This window comes from Pavona decussata, unplaced genomic scaffold, assembly GCF_977016875.1.
Source record: "Pavona decussata unplaced genomic scaffold, jaPavDecu1.1 SCAFFOLD_315, whole genome shotgun sequence".
Classification (NCBI taxonomy): domain Eukaryota; kingdom Metazoa; phylum Cnidaria; class Anthozoa; order Scleractinia; family Agariciidae; genus Pavona; species Pavona decussata.
Window position 1 is genome coordinate 580,001 of NW_028145706.1, and position 25,000 is coordinate 605,000.

Below are 25,000 nucleotides of genomic sequence, written 5' to 3' on the forward strand. Positions count from 1 at the left end.
CTGTTGCAGGATTAGACGCGATTAAATTTACTGTAAATTAGCTGCCTGCTAAATAAACTAAACTAAAGGGTGCCGCTGGCCGTTTAGACCTTTTCCATTCCATGAACAATATTATCTATTTGTCGAATATTTGTAATTTTTATCACTTCAAATAGAGCGAACCTCAAAAAAGTTGGTTAACTCTAAATTCGAGTTTGAAATTTAGACAGAACGTACTGTTATTTCCAGAAAAACGTTTACGGCACATTACTTCCTTTCTTTTCTTTTTTCTTTTTTTTTTTTTTCTTCTTTTTCTTTTTCGGTAGTATTGCTACACGATCCTTCAGTTTCAATGTATGACTTCTTTGTAGCTAGCCAATGATTGAGTGAGAGTAGAGTTAGACTTTTATCATGCCACGTGACCTATTTTACTTAATTTACGGTTACTTTAACCAAAGCCCTTTCTAGAGATCATCGAAAAAGCATAAAAAAGATTGGTAATGTATCTTTCTGTATTCCATTTTATGCAGTAGTTTATTTTAACTACGAGAATCTCCAGTTTTGTACGCGAGAAATGAAAAATACATTTTCAATAACTACTTGATCTGTTTTTATCTGTTAATTAGATACCATTGTGTCTGTAAGTCGGTCGAGTAATCGAGACCTGAACACTTTTATTTCATTTTTGAGCTCATCGTTATTACTTCAATAAAAGCTTAACATTGGTAATTAATTGCATTTATTTCATGAATCACACATTTTCTTTTGTTATTCAACATCCTTTATTTAACTTACATACTTCATGAATATTAAACTAACTGAAACGAGGGATTTATACAGATAAATCCCTCATTTACATTAGCAGTACTGCGAGAAACGCACACATCAGGTTGCTTCTATTGTTCTCCGTTTCTCACTTAAGTGTGACGGTACTAATTAGCCGGCGTTTGTCCCCTTGAACAAAGGATCGCTATTCATGAAATAAGTCAGATAAATACCTCGAACGTCGGTATTAATCCATATACATCCCTCGGGCCTACGGCCCTCGGGATGTACATGGATTAATACCTCCGTTCTCGGTATTTATCTCTTACTTAAAACGTTTTTTTCAGGTGCGATATTTGTGTGGAATGCCCCTGCTCCTGCTTGGAACCAGACTGTTCCAGGATTTGATACGCCTTACATTAAAACTGCTGTTATACAAGTACTGAATGGAAGTACCAATGTACTTGTTAAATGGAGTTATACTCTGCTGGATAAACAGATGATAGGATTAATCACATTCAGGATCGAGGAGAAGCCTATTGGAGCTGCATCTAATGGGGTATCCAGCGTGGAGAAAGGCTTCAGTAACCGTTTCAGTATCAATAGCACAAGTGAATTTTCTTCTTTGACAATAAATACGGTAACTGAAAAGGAGAACACCACATTCCAGTGCCAAGTTTTGCTTACAGATAATACTAAGTGGGCATACAGCATACGGATTGAAGTAACAGGTATGAAATCAATGACCTTTGACAGTGAGTGTAATTTGATTGTAGGTTAATTGAGCAGTATCTAACTATTTACTTATCATTTACTTGCAAATAGTTTGTCACGACTCTCAGTGAACCCTGACCTACAATACCAAATTTCTCCCAGATAAATATCTGAGTAAGTTACGACGCTTCGTGGCGTTTGCGCAAAAAAATAATAAAAACAAATGTTACAAATGTTCAAATTCGGCGCGGGCAGAAGCCCCCCCCCCCCCCCCCCCAACCTGGTCAAGATAGAATAAAAATATCTACCTAGATATCGACAGCACACAAAGGTTAATCGTTGCCCTTTTTCAATAATTACGGACTTTGCTAAAGATCGAAAGAGCTTCAAAATAATTCACGGAAGTAGCTCAATTTTATTTTGCTTGCTGCTTTAACTTTGTAGTTTCACCAAAGATCACTGACTTCTCGGCTGGCAGAACTGTGAATTTAGGTGATATAGTTCCACTCAAATGTACAGCAGCAGGTTATCCATTACCGCGTATAACTTGGTCAAGGATTTCTGATAACAGCATTATTACTTCACCTTTGACTATCGCTGGCAAACAGGATGAAGGAATCTATCGATGCACTGCTGACAATGGTGCCGGAAGGCCAGATAGCAGGGATGTTGTTATTACTGTTACACGTAAGTTTCCTTTTTCAAATTTCCTATCTTTGCCTCATAATCATCAATAAATTGTATTGAAATTTCACCTATTTATTATTCCTAAGTGGTATTAAACGTCGAGTAAATTCAACCTTCTACTGCCTTTCGCGCTATTTCGATTTTTTTTTTTTATTAATTATAAGACATAGTATGTGCTCACTTCAGTTTTTATATCGCCAAGCGCTACTCATCCAAGGAAGGGAGTTTACTGAAATATGTGCGAGCTTGGTCACGGAAGTGTGGTAAATCTCATTTAAAGGGCGTTCCCACCATGCCCCACACCCTCTTCCCTCAAGTTAGACAAAATCAAAGTATTGTAGAAGTAGAGGTGCGGTTCTCAAAGTCTACTAGAGTCCACTAAGCCTCTGGTCACGGGATGTTGTCTTAAAGTTTTGAATCTTTGATCTTTTCAGATTCTCCAGAAATTATAAAACCCCAGACGTCTACATGGAAGGTAATGACTGGACATACTTTCACCATTGAATGCCATGCAAATGGATGGCCTAGTCCACGGTATAAATGGATAAATGCAGACGGTATAGTCATTACCACTCAAAAAAAGCTCCGTTTAGATGAGGTGAATGGTAGTCATGGGGGGATTTATACGTGTACTGCAACAAACACATTGGGTTCTTCCAGTTTCAATATCACTGTTCAAGTGGAAAGTACATGTAAGTATCCACAATCTATCTCCTTATAAATGTCACTCCTTTAGAGTGTCATTCACCAGTGAATAAGAACGTAAATTATGCCTTAATTTGAAGTCATGATCATTGCCTTCACACAGCAACCTCCACAAAACCAACTGCTGCACCATCTACCACATCTGTGCCGCCGGGAAATAAGGAGAGAAGAACTTCGTCAGGTTGGTTTTACTTTTATCTGCGAATGGGTTAAGTACACATTCAAATGGAATCTAATTCACTCTTATAAACAAATTGATGTTAAACTTTTGGAAAAGAGTGTAAATTTCAACTGAAGCAAAAGTGGAAATAGCAATTTAGTATTATAGCAAATAATTGAATGTGATGATCGCATTTTTGCGTGTAAGTTTCCCTCGCGCCACTATTTTGGTTTTAGGACATCATACGGTTTCCGCTATTGTGAGATAGCAACGGTACTGAATTAATATCTATTGTAATACCAAACTCGGTTATTGTCAAGATAAGGATTGGAAGCTGTCGTTTGAAAAGAAAGTTAAACTATCAGACTCAAAAGCATAAATTACAGTTCATGGAAATGAAGCGTCCATTTTATATTTTCAACAGCCAAGTGACAAACATAATTTCCTTCTGATTAAAAGTTCATAATATTGCAAACGGAAGTTTTCATGTAAAAAAAAAATAGCACCAATACATAAAAAAGCAACCAGAGGACATTAATATTTAGCAGCTCTTAAACAAAGGGCGTGTGATGCATAAGCCCTCTATTTACAGACTCGTAAGTTGCACATATCACACTTCACTATTCCAACAAAGAACGGAAAGGCCTGAACATTGGGATCACCAAGTAAAACGAAATTTTCCCCATTCTATGTGTTACTTGATACATAAAACAAATTATGCACATTTTTTTTAAAATAAACTTTAGACAATACCAAAGTGCACATTTTGATTGGCGCTACACTGGGGGGATTGCTGGTTACCGCTGTTGGTTTTGCATTTGCGGTGTGGTGCTGGCGAAAGGACAACAAAGGTGAGTAGTGACAGCTTTTAACTTTTCACTTCTGAGTCCTGTATAGGATTTAACATTTCTTGCCTGTGCCATCATTTTTATGCCAAACTAAGTACGTTTTATTTACTTGATTACTGCCAGGCTTAACAGACTCATCATTGCCAGCCTCTAGCTAGGCTCTTTATATTACTGATCTCATAGTAAGCAGCCCAAGCGTCACATATTGTCCTATAGTAAACAAAGAGCCTCTTTACGAGCGTTTTCCGTTTAACAGAACTGGCCGAGCAGACAGGTCAATTTGTAAGCCACATTCAACAATTTTATCATAGTAATTCGACGATCTTCAAAATAGTGCCGGCGGACCATCTTCGGAGTGACTATTTTATAGCACCATCCATTCAAACTGGCGCATTCAATTTAAAGACTGGCCGGTCGCCAGTTCTGGCAAAAGGAAAGGACACTACGACTCTCCCTTTAACCCAACTTAACATTGGTCAGTAGGTTTGACTCTGCTTCGTTCGATAATCGCAAGTCTTCCTTGATTATTTCAATACAATTATATTGTGAAAATGTGAGAAAAGATGACATCAACGATAATTCTTCAAAATTCGTATTCTACAATATTGTCTTTGTCATTAGTTAACTTTTTCTTTTTACCTTTTCCCCTTAACTGCTGAACGGATTTGCCTCTGCCCACATTAATTCGTTACTCTGAAGAGGAAAAACGAGAACAGTAAGTAGCACTGTTTAATATTTATGTTGTTGTACGTGTGCACGGGGAGTTCAAAAATTCTGCTACACGACCAGGGATGAAATTTCAGGCAATTTTATTCGGTCTGCGAGATGCTTGCAACTTGCCAGAAGTGAACGGCGTCTAAATTTGAATTTCACGCCCACAAAGGAGTTAATTAAAGGAGGAGCTTGAACTTTTAGAGTGCAACTTCTTGCTTAACAAGCAAATATTTTCATTTCAGTCGAAATGACCAAGATCGGAAAGGAGGTGGAGATTGTCATTTATATGTTGACATGGAAGGCTTTCAAAACACTTGCCCACGAGTTGACAGGTCGAAGAAACCTAAGAAGGTATGCCATTGAAAGGCTCTTTATAAGTCAAATAATCGATTTTTTCCTATAGTTTAATAAGCACCACGGGACAAAAGTGCCATTAAAAAATTACCTTCGTTTGAATGGTGGCATTTTAGGATTCTATCTACAGAAAATACAATTTACAGCAAATTTTATGGCGCGACTGAACAAACACACGGCTCCGGTAGTTTTTACAGTAATGTTAATTTATGGTTTCATGTACGCGCGAGATGAAGGAGTCTTTTGTGGCTCGTACTGTGTGAATTAACAGAACCTCAGGATCGTGATATCAAAACCTTTCAAGAGTCAACGAGATGTATATTTTCTTTTCTATTACCTTACAAGTCAAAAACTTTGTCTAGTGTGTGAAAACATTTCGTGTATATAGTTGTGAAAAATCTGTTGAGCCATCCGGCCAGAATATAACTTACAAATGTTAAATTGATGTTAGTAAAGGGTTACCAGCTTATCACGAACTCGCAAAAAAAAGTCGGGTTAGGACAAGGATCACATGTCATTACGGTATAAGTGACTTAGCTCGCCACGAGTCTCTCTTAGTAGTTAGAACATTCAACGCGTGAGCAAAAGTTCACCAGCTTTTCACTCCCAATGAATAGTCACTCGGGCACAAACTTCCATTTCCCATGCGCGTGCTTGTGGCATGTTTTGTTCTACATCTCTAACTCTGTCTTCTGTTATTTTAACAGAAACCCAAGCCTGGTGAGGTGAACTATGCTGACTTGGCGAATTTCCAGAGGTCTCACTTGTCACTACTAACCTCCCCTTCTCATGCACCTCCTCCAATTAAAAAGCCCCCTCCTTACGCCAAGACCGAGTATGCTGTCATTACGCATGTTATCAGGGAAGTTGCCACTGACTCGAAGATTCCAGCTACAAACACAGTTGGAAACATTGCCGGAAACATAGATCCTACAATGTAGTTTGACGGCGACCTCGTTCGCAGGGTCTCCCCTCTCTCGCTCCCTGGGACGTGAAGAGGAGAGACCCTGGGAACGAGGTTGCGACAAGTTTGGATAAATTTTCTTCTAACTTTTGTAAGACGAAAGACTAAAAAAATACATAGTTGACTTCTGAGAAGCCAAAATAATCAGAATGATTCATCCATGAAAGAATAGATTGGGTAAACAAGGGTTAGCTCATGGGTAACGTGGGTTAGTTGCAAACCGTAGAAATTGTTGTAAAAGCGCATTAGTCCAGCTCCTGATTATCATTCGTCGCTCACAAATAGCACTTATACTGAGTCGATCAAAAACGGCTGCTACAGTAAACATCCGCTTGCTCTGATCGGCGCCTTAATCGATAGCCATTAAGTAAATAAACCCCCTCTGGTTATTAAAGCGGAAGATAATGCTCGAGGCTGAAAGATTGTGTATAGAAATGAACCTTTTAGGTCGATAAATGAATCTTTCAGAGCAACTGTGAAGTCTTTCAGTAGTGTTTCTGTCAAGGAACCATTGACTGATAGTTGCCCTACGCAAATATGAGCCCACGAAGCGAGGCTTTGAGGGCTTATTCCGGCGCTAGTTTTAAGAACATCAGATTTCCTAGAGGCAACTATTCGGACCAATGGTCCCGAAATAGAAACACTCACTCACTTGTTCACCACTAAATTGTCTTCTGACAACGGACATTAAAACTGGTATTTTGAATTTCAATACAGTTTTTAAGGAAAATGGTTGGAATAAAAATGACCAATGAACACAGTAAATAATGAAAACATTTTTGTGAAAGCAACCTGTTTGTTCACAAACTGGAAGATTTATAACTAAAAGTTTTTGTTTTCGTAAAAGAGTACTTAAAAGGATGGACACTCGCATCACGGGGTAAATTTTGTAGTGAATTTTTGACAACCGACATTCCAGCAAGCCGGAAAGGCATTTCATTTATTTATCTATTTTATAACCCCAAGGATCCAGTTGTTTAACGCCCGATTAAGCTAATCCTGGATTAACGGGATCTTTGATTTCAACATCGTTTGTAAAGAGCGAGATGAAACCTCGATTAACTCTTAATCGTGGATTTGTGTTAATCGGCTTTTGAACAACGAGGCCCAGATTAATTTCTGAAACACACACGTTATTGTGGAAAAGAAAAAATAGCCAGTGATAGTCAAAGCATGCAGTAATTGCCTGTAAAAAAATCCAAGATAACAAGCTTTCTAGATCTTATTATATCGTCAGATTAGATAAAATAGTTAAGACCTAGAAATCTGACTTTCTTTCTTTGTTTTTTCTCGTCGAAAAAATCGGACGTCGGATATCCAATCAGAGAACTGTTCTTGTCTCATAACAGTCGTCAGTTGGATAGAAATAACAGCTCAGATCCCATAAGAAACGTTTCTTATCGTAATGAGGTTTAAAACATATTTGAAATTAATTAAGTTGTTGTTGTTGTTGTTGTTGTTGTTGAAATTGAAAATGGAGATGGCCTCTTATTCCACGAAACCGCACCCTACATAAACTGGTAGCCATACGCATGAGCTAATGCATGACTGGATTTCGTTGAATAATTGTTAATTACTTGGTAAAAATATTTGCTGAGATATGGGATACGAGAACAATATTAATGGCTCTTGTATCATGCACTGTACATGACTTGTAGTTACCTTGCCATAAGCAACATGATGGGGAAAACAGTGAGTGCCATGACCTTCGGCGCGCCCCTGATGTAACAATTAATAGAGTCTGATCTGCAATATTTCAGTCAGAAAAGTCTCTCTCAATTTAAAGTGCCGTTAAGTTCATCAGCAGACATGTCATGCTGTATATCACCAGGATCAAGTCCTTCAAGGAGGGCAATGCTGCTATGGGATGCCAAGAACAAATATTTAATTCAGGGCGGAGCGCGGGGCTCAAAAATAATTCTGTAAGCATTGAGCTTATCACTGCGACTTCAAGTGCTGTACTGACAGATTGTAATTACTTTTGCAGAAGAAAAATAAAATTAAAAAAAAAAACTTAACAAGAACAGTTGTAAGAATAATAATATAATGGTAGCACTTGATTTCCTGGTATTTGACTGGTTTCTACATATTCGTTCTATTGAACTTTTCTCTTCTTTTCGATATTCTAAGCAGGTCCTTAGAAAAAAATTAGCATCTTAGTGAAGTTGTCTTTCAGTTGAGTAAGTCGACGAATCTAGTTTTTGCAATAAAAAAAAATTCGAGTAAAAAAATAGAGTAATGTTTACAAATTTTATTTAATTTAAAAACAGGAATTATAATTTAACCTTAAAATGATTGCTTCACCTCCTATAACTAACACCAATTGGGGGTTAAAATGACTCCAATCCTCAAATACTTAACTGATCAAGCACCATTGTTTCTAATAAGGACACTCCAGTAACTCTCCAAATAAGGGTATCTCAACATCCTTCGGGGAACTGTTTTGTTTGAATGTTTTTTTGTAAAGCATTTTATAATTTGGTTGCTATTTTGAGCTGTATAAAAGTAGCGTCAGAAACGTTTTTCAACAAGAGAAATAAATGCCTTGATTGATTTTAATTCCAGGTTAGCGTTAACCGGCTCTCGAGCAACTGGTCCATGATCAAAAACAAGAGACCGCTTACAGAGGCTTACAGTGGGCTTACCCGTGCAAATGTTTGATACATTAATTAAGTCTCCTTGTAATAAGCCCACTGTAAAACGGTTATACCTTAAATGGATACTACAAAAGAAGATTGGACACGTTATATTGTTTACATAATGACAGCTGCAAACGGTGAGACTTTCTAGTCTTCTGGGATAAGGACGACAAACCATAGGTCCCGTCTCACAATACTTGTTCCTGATAATCTGTGGGACGTTAAAGAGCTCCCACACAGAGTATTCGGGGGCGTAATACCACGACGTGGTGGTTTATTCCCGGGGGGGGGGGGGGGAGGGGGGGGCACTTGACCCATGTTTGGGTATAAGGGAGGCGGTGGGGGTTTGAAACCCTGACCCTCTTTAGGACGAAAATAACCTAAAATACCTGTCCTGTGTAGGACAGCGCCCTCTATTTTAAGACTCTATTTAGGGCAAAGGACAACATCTAGCTCTTGTGTTACACAAGTGTTTATTGGCATTAGTAATAACATTTAAAGGCCCACTGTCACTTACCGGACGTGATGTTCCACGCATTGAAACGCGAATACCAATCACAACAGATAAAATAATACACTACCTAGAAGTGATGCCGAAAAATCCCAAAATTTTGCATTAACAGCGGTGAACCTTAAGTGGAAACTCAATCGACGTGAAGCATTGTTCACTAAAATAAATACAGACTAACGTCTCTGATTTCGGATTGCCAAATACTCGACGACGGTCTTGCAACCATACCCTGTAGAGGACGGGTTCAGGGCAGACTCGTTTGATATAATATACCCTGTTCAGGGCAGAGAGGCCAAAAACCATACCCTATCCAGCGGCACGTCCCCGTATAGCTCATATAGGGGAGTAACCCCCCACCCGGGGGTTTATCTCTATCCCTGATTTCATCTGTGTTTCACATCCATACGCGTGTTGGGTGGATGGGTGAGATCAAAATATGCACTGATAGCGGCTACCAGTGGTGCCTGCCGTCCTATCTCACCTCACAGAAGACTTGAGAACCGCCATGTGACTATTTGATATGTGCGGTATATAGACATCAGGGCCGTAGCCAGACTTCAGAACAAGACGAGGCAAGTTTCGAGCGCCGAAGGCGCAAGCCGCTAGGGGGGTGTGGGGGCATGCCCCCCCAGAAAATTTTGAAATCTAGAGGCTCAGAAATGCTTTTGTAAGCATTTTCCGTGCATTTTTCTTCAGAAAAGTCAATCTTGGGCGAGTGTAGAAGTTCACTTTTTTATTGCTTAGCGATACTGGTGCCAGGTTAATGACCATCTGCATTTTAAAGCATTCAAATGTTATAACACGTATTATAACAATAAAATGAATCCACGAGAGTAGCTAAGGTACATTTACATCTACATTCTGAATGGAATTATCTTTATCGAAATCTTCAGGCTCAGCTGATGCCGCTAAATTAACACTTTCTGAAGATTTGGACTGATTATGTTGTACCTGATCGCCATTTTTTTTTCACAGAAGAAAGCAGTAATTTGTTTCTGTTTCGACATTTTGAGCATGCATTCATAGGTCAGTGCAGCGAATGTAACTCTTGACAGTTTTTCCCGCCGGCGGGAAAAACTGAATGGAAAACTAATACCTGTATGCGAAATCTTGACTTGCTTCCCGCTCTAAAATTTCACTGTACCACCAAGATGGAAGTCGTGGAAGAAATAAACCGTATCCGTGACGATCGCCTCGATTTCCTGGAAACCTTTGAAGAACATCGAAAGGCATTGCTGCATGTCTCGAAAAACACCCCTGCGATAACCGCGGCTGTACTGAGAGAGGATTATTTAGGACGGATAGTAGAAACTTATTTTGGCCTGAGAGACAACATCACCTCAATGGTAGACAGTATGGATGTTCTAGAGACAAACCTGTGCAAGCTCCTTCAAAAGTTTTGAAATTCCTCTCATACGCCAACCAAATGCAAACGGCTCTTTTAAGAGCCATTACAAACGAGAAAGGCTTGGGGGGCACCCAACGACAGTTTTCTCTAAGATCCTTTGAAACGCTATTTAAGGCTATCTGGAGTACCTTTAAAGCTCTGTGGTTTCATTTCAGGCCGCGCTTTAATATTTTTATCTGTTCGGTCATTCTAGGGGAACTTGAGTCTTTTTCAAAATTACTAGGGCATTTTTCTCCATTTTCCGAAAACCTTAGGTCTTATTTCCTTTCCGAAAATTTTAGCTGACCTTTTTTCGGTATCCGAAACGACATTTTTATCAATCCGAAAACATTGGGCCTTAAATTTCCCATATCACCAAAGTTCGAGGTGAAAATTCTTTTAAGAAAATTGTAGGGGATTAAGGGCCTTTCGAACAGATAATTTACCGAAACGATCCGTTGGGTGCCCCTGAGGCTTGATCAGCAAATCTTTTAAAATCTATTCTTTTACATTTTCCTTTCGCTGAAACGTTCAATATTATAGTGTTTGCAATAAATCGATTGCCAGAACTGCAAACGACCTTTTGTTCTTTTACGACAGTTATATATAAAAGTAAAGAAAGCTCCCACACCGGCTCTCAGCCATCGCAGATAAGACACGGGAATAATGGTGTGTCACGATACGTCTTCTTAATGGCCCCTCTTGTAACCTTAAATCATTTGAAAAACCGCTACTCATAGTTCAGATGAAACGAATTAACCTCATTAAATGCTTTTCCCCTCAATTCATCCACCTTATATTAGGTGGTTTTATCTTGAACAATCCAATTTTTTCTAGGGATTATTTTCTGAATTAAACGTTTCTTCCAAAAAAAAAGGGCCAAAATCAAGACGAGGCAACTGCCTCGTCTTGCCTCATGCTAGCTACGGCCCTGGACATTACAATATTACCATTATACAAAATCCTCATAGTACAGACGTAGACAAGAACAGAGGGCCATCTGTAAATCAGAGCAACAAAGGATAAAGGCAGATCTTATACATTCAAACAAATTAAACAATTCAATACGGAATTATGGAGATGAGGTTGAATAAACAAAGATTTAAGATATAGTTCAACTCCTTAAGTGGAATTACAATTTTTGGCTTAAAATAACCCCTTCGCAGGGGGTTTTCATTTCATCCCCCACAGTTAGCTCCAAATCAGGGGGTGAATTAAATACAATTCTCAAATGCCTTATACGCCGATAACTCGAAATAGCGAGGGGACTCATATGGTGTGGCTAAATTTAAGAATCTGCTTTGTTGAACTCTCAGGTGGCTGTCTTTGAGTCGAAGTCCAGTCAAACCAAAATATTGTTCTCAAAGAATTCTAAAGGATTTCCTTGTTTAATGCGCAGTTCATCTGCTTCTAAAAAGACGATTTTCAGGTATGTAAAATAAATTGCGTTAAATTACTTGGCGCGCAGCCATTGAATCAAGGATTGCCCCTCACGTTTAGCAGTAATAGTTATAGTTATGTAGGAATTGATAATTCAAATACCCACATTTGGTTTATGTCTTTTGTAATGGAGTTCTGTTGAGTCTGAAAAGAGCAGAGTAAGATTTAGATAGGTGTAGTACTCCTTCGGACCATTCCTTGTAACTATTAGGGGTATTAAGCAAAAGTTGCTTGTTTGTGAATTTGTACCTTCTAGGGGTGAGAATGGTTCATCCATTCCACAAAACGACATTCCGCCACCTCTCTCTAAAGGATACCATTCAAAATTTCTGACTTGAACCCCAGGTCAATTTTCTATGGAAGTTTGGAGTGCAAATTGATTTTTTCATAGATCTCCGTAACGATTTCTACCAAAGTCTGCGTGTTGATTTTTAAGCTAGGAGAACGCACCTTTTCAGGAACAAACAGACTTTATGATCAGTCAAGTTTAGTTTCATGTCGCAATAGTCATACCGTGCGGGTTTAGCGCGGATCAGAGTTGCAACACAACCTGACATTTATCATTGCCTTAACAATGCGATAAAAAACAAATTATATGGTATACTTCGGAAACCAATAGTAGACTGAAAAAATCATCATGGAGCATGAGGATTCGATCTCCCTAATCGTGATCTCTTGAGCTGCATTTCATTCCATTGAATCCAGTAGATCAGGACTCTTAAAGGATCGTAAGATTAAATTCAACCTAACGTTATCTGATGGTATTTATAACCATTTTCCGTATAATAAGCTCAAAAATAAAAAAAAAGTATTAATTGTGAGGGTTTAATGCAGGATGTAGAGGTGGCCTATGCACTAAACAATGTCCTGAAATGATTCCAGTTCAATATTGACTCGTTCGATCCTTTCGCGCTTTTGAGAGACATATATGGCAGGCGAATTTGGATGCGATCTCATCGAATATTTTAAAACGATTTCAACTTGTAGGTGTAACTTCCAGCAAAGGTGACACCAAGACTAGCGTGTGAGACAAGATAAATTACATATTTGAAACTGTAGAAGGTTACCCTGTTAGCAGAGTTGCTAAGATGCTTGCTAGATAAGTCGGGAAAGAATCTTCCAGCACGGGACTTAGTACAAAGTATAAATAGAAACATCAAGAAATTAAATTTACAAAATGAAGTCTATTCAACTTCAGTTTTGTGATCTCCCCAGTTGCACTGCTCGTTTTAGATCCATTTTCAATGCAGTAATTTCTGAGCAGAATTTGTTCAGCCGATTTGTAGCTTCCCACAAGGAACGTGTCTAACAGACCGAAGACCGAGAAGGGATAGTTAAATCGAAAATAAAACAAGATAAACATCTAATCTTTATTTTTAATTATTGCGTTACTGCTAGAGTAAATTTTGGCTGTGACTTAATTTACAGTTACCTTGGCAGTGTTCCGGTTATTCAAGTTAAACGTAAGCTTATTTTAGGTGTTTTCCTGTTTTTCTCTTAAATATAAATAAATTAACAGGTGTGCTGTACAACGAGACTGGTTTGCCACTCCTTGATCAAGACCTCCTTGAAGGTTAATGTTAGGAAGGATACATAACCATTTTGTCATTCTTATATTGGTCGCATTTATTTCCAGTAGCCCCAGTTGTACTGTTACAATTGCTTTTCAACTGCGTTCGGACGGTGGCTTAAATACCTTATTATCGATCGCTTTTTAACACTCGAAATACTATCCAGTTATCTTACAAAGAATAATACTTTGAGTGAAAAAGCGACAAAATTGCATTTGATAAACCAGCCAGAACAGAACAGAAAACATTGTATTGTGTAAGTAAATTGTATGGTATAACTTCTTTATCTATATTATACTGTATTTTATTTTTTTTTCTTTTCCTCCTTTTGAAAGTCTTGGTGTATTTATCTGTTTGCTCCCACCCGACTCGATTAGCTTCGTTACTTTCCGGTGGGAACTTCACTGTACTTCAATTTTCTGTTAATATTATTAGATATGATAAATGATACATGAAATAACATTGCGTAAAGGTTTGAAAGCATTCTTTTGAGTGATTTCTTTTATATTTTTCCATCGCTTCTCGGTCAGTAAGAAATTTCCGGTCCATACACTTCAAATTCAAAATATCTCCGTCTTTTAGGCTTAGAATAGGGGTAGCTTCAATGAGTGATTATACAGTACTATTTTGAAAGCCAATTTTCCTCTCCTAAATAAAGCTGAATAAGGGCCAATACAGCTTAATATCCAGGGCAAAAATTCACCCGAGAGCTAAAATGCGTCTCAGAGTGGAATAAAACGATCTTTGATAGCTCCATTTTGCCTCACATTGTGAGCAAATTAGCTAACCGAGGGGGTGGCTCAACCCCCTTTAGGCCAACAGGGCGAAATTGGAAATTTGGGCCAGTGTATGGAAAGGCACAGTTCAACAAAATCCTGAGCAAATTCCGCTCGATAATTTGAGAAGTCATAGAAGAGAAGTTAAGATTAATATGTATATATATTTATTTTATTTTGGTGTATTTTTAGCTTTGCGATCTTGAACTTCAAATCTTTGATTGAACTTGCCTCACACACTACGCTTAGACTGCCTGTGTACTACAAGCCAATTTCGCGATTTCACGGAGGTCTACGTTAATGCTAGTTTTGAAATGAAGCAGCGAAAAAAGCGAAAGTTTTAAGGCCTAACAACTGACCAACATGATCGCAGCAACAAAAATCGATGCAGGTTGGTTAAGGCGACTAAAGACGCCTGTGTTAAAAAGAAAATAGTACTAGAATGAATGTAAGCAGTATACTCATTAATGGGTACGCATTAATGGATGTTATTTTTCTCTCGTTACTTTTTTTACACTTTTGCCTGTCCCACCACGGCTACCTAGAAAGTCGGACCTAGCCAGGGGTTTTGGGTATATGGTATCCTGAGTGCCTTTTATAAGGTAGTCGGTGTTTTTTCTAATAAAATATGGGTGTAAAGTATTTTGTTTTTCCTGAATTTCTAAGAATTTGGTATTAACGGTTTTGCATATTTAAGGTATCACAGGGGAACGAAATTAGGTATATTGGTGTCCAACTACTTCCCCTTCCCCTCCACCCTACCTTTCCACCCCCCCACCCCCCCAACCACCACCTTGACCGGGACTGAGAAGTGAAAATATTGTTCTCCAATTTTTTTGTTTTTTGTCTATATTGTTTCAACCGTCATTGTGCGTCAGTGCATTAATCGTTAAACACTGTTTTGTTGATGATACATACTTTCTCTTTGTTGGTTTGTCCTTTTAGATCAACCATGAAGTTAATACCCAAATTTGCTACACTACTGCTTGGAGTGATTCATTTTGGCCACAGAGGAGGTAAGTACAGAATAAAATTCAAGTCACGTTGATCGCAAGCTTGTCTCTGTTTTGACGAGATATCAGAGACCGTAAGTAAATTGGACGGTAACGCTTATTAACTAACATGCACGCCACTTGCAAATATTATTCGAATCAGTTCATCTTGTGCAATGATGTCCGAACACCCCACAAGTTATTGCTTTAAAACCCATCGTGTTCAGTTAAATAAACATCATGGCATAGTATGGTATCGTAAATTTAACATATTGTGCTCACATTCTCCACAAAACTTTGAAATTGGTCATTTTACGTTGTTCTTTTATCAGGTACGACAACTAGACATACTAAAACGTATAACGCACGCGCAGTTCCATTGTTTTGCTCATTACACCTCAAGTTTATGGACCTCTACGTTGCCGTTGCCACGTTGGCTGCTTTTTAAAGGTCTTTTGAAGCGTCGCCACTATTTTCTGTACACGAAACCTATCAATTAATCAAGAGATATAGTCATTTTTTATATATACACGATTAGTGTGTATATTTATTATGTTTGTGGGGTCGTGTAGTTAGTTAGTTAACACTAACCAAAATTATGTAGAAATTAAAGTAACTATATGACGTCAAAGGTGCAATCTACATACATCTGTTAGAGTACAATCTGCATACACCAATGGATGGATGAGTGTTTGTTCCCAATAAAATATCTGGTTCAATGAAGCCTTTCAAAGAAAAGAGTTTAAATGTTTCGTTCTAGGATAAGCGGGTTAACAAAATTATTCAAAAAATCTTTCATCCAAATATTTTTCCTTACTATTTCTCCACTTGGCAGGGATCTCTAAGGCACAATGCGGAATGGTTTTAAAAAGTATTTACACGGAATTATTACTTAATACGTCCTGCTGAAGCGAGAACTGAGTTGTATGCCAGTTAGGTGCATTGTGCGGTTTTTAACAGTTAGTTTATTCTCAAAAAGGGGGGGAACGATGTACGGCGAATGTGTAGAGGAGACTACGTTCTGAACCTAGCTAAGTTTTTCTAACACCTTGCACTATCGTTTAAATTTGGGTATTGGGGCTAATCTGAAAGAGGAATACGGCTACTGAGAGAGGATGACGGGTATTGCTTCAACTGGCAATTTCCGGGCGGAAGGGCGGTTGCGAAAACGATAAAACTATTTACAAGAAAAATGTGTTCTATACTTATTCCGTGAAATCAATTAATATTGTTGGAGCAGTTCAGCAATACACTCTCTCTTTTTTTTTTAAAAGAACCTTTTTAATAAGAACGTCGAGGCTAAGATTGACCATTATTTTGAATAAAAGCCTGAGACTATGCTCATAGCCATTATTGTCCAATCCTGGTAGTCTAGATTTTTTTACCCAGTAAACCGAGCTCAGGCAAGCCAGCACACATGACAGCCATTATACGTGTAAAAATTGAAGGGGAAGGCATAAATAAGGCAATTTGTACAGAGACAATACGATTGAAATCCACTGACCTAGCTAGCTTTTCGATTGAATCGCTAACTTTATGACAAAAATCGGTTCTTGAAAGGGTGGGAGCGACTAAGGTGCACAAGAGATCAGCCATTCTTTTCCACTTACAGCAACCTTAATAACAGTTCATAATTTATATAGCCACCTACTTCTAAGTAACTGGCCATGTGGTTTTCCTAAACTAATTTTCACGCTAAACTGCCAGTTTTATTTCTTATTCATGTGTTTCTCCGTTTAGACTAAAAAAAAAGTAATCACACGCTTTCAATGACTGCTGGAAAAATATGGTTGTTGCATTGATGCTGTTTAGAAACAATTTACACGTACTTTGTTCCATTGAAAAAAAAAAGCACCTAAAATCCCAAGCCAAAGCCACCAGATTCTCTCAGATTCTCTCTATTTGCCAGATTCTCCCCATGACTGTTAGGTGACATTACTTGATAGCTAACAAATAGACATTTTCTTACAGATGCCATAGTTATGTGGACTGGCCCTCCTCCCGCTTGGAACCAAACAGTTTCCGGTACAGATGACATTCAAACCACTGTCGTGAAAGTCCTTAATGGAAGTAAAAATTTTCATTTGAGATGGAATTACAATTTGTTGGATGGACAAAGCATCCGGTATACGGTGTTTAGCATTTATTATGGCATGAAACAGCCAAACGATATCGGCGATGTATTCAGCGGAATCTTCAAAATATACGACCGAAATAACTACCGAGACCGGTTCAGCATCGACAGCACCAATGAATTGCCCACTTTGACAATAAAAACTGTTTCAGAAAGAGAAAATACTACTTTTCAGTGCAAGATATCAGTTGAAGGAATGGAATGGGCCTACAACATACGGCTCGATATTACAGGTATAAACAGGTTTAGTCGGCTGCTTTTAATTAACTAATGTACTTTCATTATAATATTTTACACACAACAGGGGAACATAGCATGTTATTGCGTGCACCAACTTTATAAAGGAAAGATGTAATAGTGTAATTTGGTTATTTTTATGTGTTGTTGTATCTCGCAGTGGAAAATGAAGCTTTGTGGTAGATTGAAAAAGCACTTAGTATAATGCCTTCTGTTGTAAAATGTGATCGCGCCTCATTTTTGCTACCTAATAGGGTTTAACCTTTTACATGTTACGCTAATTAGGATTATTTCGTTTTAATATGCAACACAATTTCCCTTTCCAAAAACCAATTTCGATATATTAAAATTCTAGCTTGGCTATGAGGCTTAGGGGAATACAACAAAGAACTAATTATTCATCTTTGAACAACGGTAGCCAAGCTATGATTTTAATTAATTTATCGACATTGGTCTATTCTGCTGAATTTGAAATTGGGCGTGAGCATATGCAACCTAAAAGCCAATAGCACATGTGGTATTTATAAGTGATTGGAAGCGATTGATGAAAACGGTAAATCTTGGCCAGTTTTAATTTCCTTAAACTAACCTCTTCAGTGTAAGAGAACCCTCAACTTCGTCATTTCTATTGCACCGTTATAAGAATTTAGAAATTTTTAGTATTTGACAAGACGTGTGCCTATTCCTGTTATAATTGTGACTTTGCAGCTCCACCAAAAATCACTTCCATCTCTGACGGCAGGACAGTGAATAAGAGTGATGTATTGTCACTTAAATGTACAGCTGATGGTTATCCAGCACCGAACATCACCTGGACAAGACTTTCTGATAACAATGTTGTCACTATGCCTTTGACAATCTCTGGTAAACTGGATGAAGGATTCTACAGATGTACTGCTGACAATGGTTTTGGTAGTCCTGCTAGAAGAGATGTTTTAATTACTCTTCCAAGTAAGTTCGTGTTTTTTCTGTGTTCTTTGTTTATATATTATATATAGAGCGATTTTCATTAAGTCAGTTTGCTTTGATTTCAAATTTACATGATTTAGGAGGAACTATCATTCGTTTCCCCATTACAATAGTTTTCCCAAAGTCTTCCTAGTGTTGAATTAGCCTCTGTTCATAGGGATGTTGTTTTTAAGTTATGAATCTTTGAACTTTTCAGGTCCTCCAGAAATTATAAACTCCCAGACGTCTACATGGAACGTAATCGCTGGAGATACTCTCACTGTTAAATGTCTAGCAAATGGAAGGCCTACTCCACAGTATGAATGGACGAATGCAGACGGTACAGTCATTAGCACTCAAAAAACTCTCCGTATAGAAGAGGTGAATGGTAATCATGAAGGGATTTATAAGTGTACTGCAACAAACAGACATGGTTCTTCCAGTTTCAATATCACCGTTCAAGTGAAACGTACAAGTAAGTAACCACCAACCTATCCTTATTAATGTCACTCCTTTAGAGTGTCATTTACCAGTGGATAAGAACGTAAATTATGCCTTAATTTGCCTTCACACAGCAACCTCCACAAAACCAACTGCTGCACCATCTACCACATCTGTGCCACCGGGAAATAAGAAAAGAAGAACTTCGTCAGGTTGGTTTTACAGTTCACTGAACATGACGTTGACATTAAAATGGAATCTAATTCACTCTTGTGACAAATTTATATTAAATATTTGAAAGAGTGTAAACGTCAAAGCTTAGTTTCAAGAGTGGAACTAACAATTTAGTATTCTACAAAATAATTGAGTATGATGATCGCATTTTCGCGTCTAAATTTCCCGCGCTCCATCATTTTGGTTTTTATGGCACCATACGATTTCCTCCATTTTGACATAAATGGTAAAAAAAGGACGGTACTGAATTGAGATATATTATAAATCCAAACTCAGTTGTTATTAAGATAAGGATCGGAGGCTATAGTTTGAAACGAAGTTAAACTATCAGACTCAAAAGAATAAATTACAGTTCATGGAAGTGAAGCGTCCATTTTATATTTTCAACAGCCAAGTAACAAACCTACTTTTTCATCCTTCTGATTAAAAGCTCATAACGTTGCAAAAAGTGGTTTTAGTCTAAAGAAAAATAGAAGCAATACACAATAAGTCAACCAGAGGACATTACTATTTAGCAGCTCTTAAACAAAGGGCGTGTGATGCATAAGCCCTCCATTTACAGACCCATCAGTTGCACATATCGCACTTCACTATTCTAACAAAGAACGGAAAGGCCTGTACATTGGGATCACCAAGTAAAACGAAAATTTCACCATTCTATGTGTTACTTGCTACATAAAACAAATTATGCATATTTTTTAAAATACATTTTAGACAATACCAAAGTGCATATTTTGATTGGCGTTGCACTGGGAGGATTTCTGGTTATCGCTGTTGCTTCTGCATTTGCGGTGTGGTGCTGGCGAAAGGACAACAAGGGTGAGTAGTGACAGCTTATAACTTTTCACTTCTGAGTCCTGTATAGGATTTAACATTTCTTGCCTGTGCCATCATTTTTATGCCAAACTAAGTACGTTTTATTGACTTAATTACTGCCAGGCTTAACAGACTCATCATTGCCAGCCTCTAGCTAAGCTATATTACTGATCTCATAGTAAGCAGCCCATGTGTCACATATTGTCATATAGTAAACAAAGAGCCTCTTTACGAGCGTTTTCCGTTTGACAGAACTGGCCGAGCAGACAGGTCAATTTGTAAGCCACATTAAACAATTTTATCATAGTAATTCGACAATCTTTAAAATAAAGCCGGCGGACCATCTTAGGAGTGACTATTTTACAGCACCATCCCTTCAAAATGGCGCATTCAATTTACAGACTGGCCGGTCGCCAGTTCTGGCAAAACGAAAGGACACTACGACTCTCCCTTTAACCCAACTTAACATTGGTCGGTAGGTTTGACTCTGATTCATTCGACAATCGCAAGTCTTCCTTGGTTATTTTAGTACAATTATATTGTGAAAATGTGAAAAAAGAAAGAAAGGAAAAGAAAACGAACAAACCAAGCCATTAGCGAAAAGACGACATCAACGATAAAAGTTCAAAATTCGTATTCTACAATATTGTCTTTGTCATTTGTTAACTTTTTCTTTTTACCTTTTCCCTTTAACTGCTGAACGGATTTGCCTCTTCTCACATTAATTCGTAACTCCTAAGAGGAAAAACGAGAGCAGTAAGTAGCACTATTTAATATTTATGTTGTTGTACGTGTGCAAGGGGAGTTCAAAAATTCTGCTACACGACCAGGGATGAAAGTTCAGGGAATTTTATTCGGTCTGCAAGATGCTTGCAATTTGCCAGAACTGAACGGCGTCTAAATTTGCATTTCACGCCCACAAAGGAGTTAATTAAAGGAGGAGCTTGAACTTTTAGAGAGCAACTTCTTGCTTAGCAAGCAAATATTTTCGTTTCAGTCGAAATGACCAAGATCGGAAAGGAGGTGGAGATTGTCATCTATATGTTGACATGGAAGGCTTTCAAAACACTTGCCCACGAGTTGACAGGTCGAAGAAACCTAAGAAGGTATGCCATTGAAAGACTCTGTAAATGTCAAATAATCGATTTTTTCCTATAGTTTAATAAGCACCACGAGACGAAAGTACCATTAAATAATAACCTTCGTTTAAATGGTCGCATGTTAGGATTCTATCTACCGAAAATACAATTTACGGCAAATTTTATGGTGCGACTGAAAAAACACACGGCTCCAGTAGTTTTCACTAGTAGTTTTCATTTCACATACGCGCGAGATGAAGGAGTCTTTGTGGCTCGTACTGTGTGAATTAACAAAACCTAAGGATCTTCATATCATTACCTTTCAAGAGTCAACGAGATGTATATTTTCTTTTCTATTACCTTACAAGTCAAAAACTTTGTCTAGTGTGTGAAAACATTTCGTGTATATAGTTGTGAAAAATCTGTTGAGCCATCCGGCTAGGATATCACTTACAAATGATAAAACTGATGTTTGTAAAAGGTTACCAGCTTGTCACGAACTCCCCCCCAAAAAAGTCGGGTTAGGACAAGGATCACATGTCATTACCGTATACGTGACTCAGCTCGCCACGAGTCTCTCTTATTAGTTAGAGCATTCAACGCGTGAGCAAAAATTCACCAGCTTTTCACTCCCATTGAATAGTCACTCAGGCACAAACTTTCATTTACCGTACGCGTGCTTGTGGCATGTTTGGTTCTACATCCCTAACTCTGTCTTCTATTGTTTTAACAGAAACCCAAGCCTGGTGAGGTGAGTTATGCTGACTTGGCAAATTTCCAGAGGTCTCACTTGTCACTACTACCCTCCCCTTCTCACGCACCTCCTCCAATTAAAAAGCCCCCTCCTTACGCCAAGACCGAGTATGCTGTCATTACGCATGTTATTAGGGGAGTTACCGCTGCCTCGGAGATTCCAGCAACAAACACAGTTGGAAGCATTGCTGGAAACACAGATCCTACAATGTAGTTTGACGGCGACAAGTTCAAGCTAGTTCCCAGGGTCTCCCCTCTCTCGCTCCCTGGGACGTGAAGAGGAGAGACCCTGGGAACGAGGATGCGACAAGTTTGGATTAATTTTCTTCTCACTTTTGTAAGACGAAAGCCTTAACAAATACATAGTTGACTTCTAAGAAGCCAAAATAATCAGAATGATTCATCCATGGAAGGATAGATTGGGTAAACAAGGGTTAGCTCATGGGTAACCTGGCGTAGGTCTCACAAAAAAATGATTCTGTTTGAACCACAGCAATTTGGTTAGTTGGAAACCGTAGAAATCGCTGTAAAAGCTCAGTAGTCTAGCTCCTGATTATTATTCGTCGCCAACAAATAGCACTTATACTGAGTCGATCAAAAACGGCTGCTACAGTAAATATCCGCTTGCTCTGATCGGCGCCTTAATCGATAGCCATTAAGTAAATAAAACTCTTCAGGTTATTAAAGCGGAAGATAATGCTTGAGGCTGAAAGATTGTGTTAACAAATGAACACTTTAGGTCGATAAATAAATCTTTCAGAGCAACTGTGAAGTCTTTCAGTAGTGTGTCTGTCAAGGAACCATTGACTGATAGTTGCCCTACGCAAATATTAGCCCAAGAAGCGAGGCTTTCAGGGCTTATTCCGGCGCTAGTTTTAAAAACATCAGATTTCCTAGAGGCAACTATTCGGACCAATGGTCCCGAAATAGCAACACTCACTCACTTGTTCACCACTAAATAGTCTTCTGACAACGGACATTAAAACTGGTATTTTGAATTTCAATACAGTTTTTAAGGAAAATGGTTCGAATAAAAATGACCAATGAACACAGTAAATAATGAAAACATTTTAGTGAAAGCAACCTGTTTGTTCACAAACTGGAAGATTTATAACTAATTTTTTTTTTCGTAGACGAGTACTTAAAAGGATGGGCACTCGCATCACGGGGTAAATTTAGTAGTGAAATTTTGACAACCGACATTGCAGCAAGCCGGAAAGGCATTTCATTTATTTATCTATTTTATAACCCTCAGGATCCAGTTGTTTAAAGCCCGATTAAGCTAATCCTGGATTAACGGGATCTTTGATTTCAAAATCGTTTGTAAAGAGCGAGATGAAACCTCGATTAACTCTTAATCGTGGATTTGTGTTAATCGGCTTTTGAACAACGAGGCCCAGATTAATTTCTGAACCACACGCTTTATTGTGGAAAAGATAAAATAGCCAGTGATAGTCAAAGCATGCAATAATTGCCTGTAAATAAATCCAGTTTTCTAGATCTTATTATACCGTCAGATTAGATAAAATAGTTAACACCTAGAAATCTGACTTTCTTTCTTTGTTTTGTCTCGTCGAAAAAATCGGACGTCGGATATCCAATCAGAGAACTGTTCTTGTCTCATAACAGTCGTCAGTTGGATAGAAATAACAGCTCAGATCCCATAAGAAAAGTCTCTTATCGTAATGCGGTTCAAAGCAACTTGGAAATTGAAAATGGAGATGGCCTCTTATTTCACGAAACTGCACCCTACATGAACTGGTAGCCATACGCATGAGCTAATGCATGACTGGATTTCGTTGAATAATTGTTATAATACTTGGTAAAAATATTTGCTGAGATATGGGATACGAGAACAATATTAATGGCTCTTGTATCATGCAGTACATGAATTGTAGTTACCTTGCCATAAGCAGTGAGGAAAACAGCGAGTGCCATGACCTTCGTCGCGCCCCTGATGTGACAAATAATACAGTCTGATCTGCAGTAATTCAGTCAGAAAAGTCTCTCTCACTTTAAAGTGTCGTTAAGTTCATCAGCAGACATGTCATGCTGTATATCACCGGGATCAAGTCCTTAAAGGAGGACATTGCTGCTACCAATGTGCTATCGGATGCCAAGAACAATTTTACAATAACTGTCCACCCGGTCGAATCGCGGTCGATATGTCGACCGAGTGTCGACCGGTACTCGGCCGATATATCGGACGAGTGTCGGTCGATATATCGACCGATAGTGTCGACCGACACTACCTACAGTAAACATGATCCAACACGACTACAGCTGTATTTCGCACTCAAAACTAACCTAGCATTTGTAAATTCACGAAAGTTAACCTGGAGTGCACTTTAAAATACTTTAGGGTTGCGAATTCATATGATGCGATCTTCAAGACAGATCTTGCGAGCTTAAAATGGAATGCATCATAAATAAAAAAACGAAACCTGCGAATACAGGCGCCTATCATCGCTCGCGGCAGGAGGGACGTCCGCCGCAATCCTAGCGCAGTTTATTAAATAATATTAAATTTTCCAAAATAGTTTTTAAAGCAGTACGAATTATTTTCCTGTTGTCCTTGAAGTCCTACCGTTGCATTAACATACTGAAAAGTGGAACGTTTCATTCACTGATTAATATAAAAATTGAAGTGATGTTGGAAGGCGACGATCCCGGGGGCGGGGCATTTGCCCTCTTCCTTCATCCCCACCCCGGGGCATTTAGACAGCTTGTATGTCCCCACCCCGGGGAATTTGCCCATTTTTTTTTTTTTTTTTTTTAATGCTAATGCCCGGGGGTTAGCCCGGGGGGGAGGGGTGATTGGCACTGCTGGAATTGACTGACGCATAATAAGACAGCTGTAGAACGGTTGTACCTAAAATGGATACTACAAAAGAAGGTTGGACACGTTATAATGTTTATATAATGACATCTGCAAACTGTTAGACTTAATATTCTTCGCAGATAAGGACGATAAACCATAGGTCCTGTCTCACAAAACTTGCTCCTAATAATCAGCGGGACGTTAAAGAACTCACATACTGTTTGCAAAAAGTAAGGGGCGTAGTCGACGTAGTCCCCAGTGTGGTGGTTTATCTCTATCAACTGGCAACTGGTCCTTGATCACAAACAAGAGGTCACTACAGAGGCTTACA

General features: G+C 38.5%; 1 protein-coding gene and 2 long non-coding RNA genes across 3 annotated transcripts in view; all 3 read left to right on the plus strand.

The window, feature by feature from the left end:
* Positions 1–7,321, plus strand: part of LOC146454097 (uncharacterized) — a 12,202-nt gene extending 4,881 nt beyond the window's left edge. The window contains exons 2-4 of the long non-coding RNA XR_014859334.1: positions 4,560–4,573; positions 4,815–4,923; positions 5,634–7,321. This is a non-coding gene — a long non-coding RNA (uncharacterized LOC146454097). The remainder of the gene's footprint in view (positions 1–4,559; positions 4,574–4,814; positions 4,924–5,633) is intronic.
* On the plus strand, positions 3,868–23,564 carry LOC146454098 (uncharacterized). The gene is made up of 4 exons (XR_014859333.1): positions 3,868–4,411; positions 20,580–20,772; positions 21,014–21,122; positions 21,829–23,564. It is a non-coding gene; the product is annotated as an uncharacterized LOC146454098 (long non-coding RNA).
* The window catches only part of LOC146454099 (uncharacterized), a 58,722-nt gene continuing 47,860 nt past the window's right edge, over positions 14,139–25,000 (plus strand). The window contains exons 1-3 of the mRNA XM_085095876.1: positions 14,139–14,285; positions 15,160–15,230; positions 17,178–17,573. Of these exons, the coding sequence (XP_084952002.1) occupies positions 15,167–15,230; positions 17,178–17,573 (460 nt within the window). The 5' untranslated portion in view covers positions 14,139–14,285; positions 15,160–15,166. The remainder of the gene's footprint in view (positions 14,286–15,159; positions 15,231–17,177; positions 17,574–25,000) is intronic.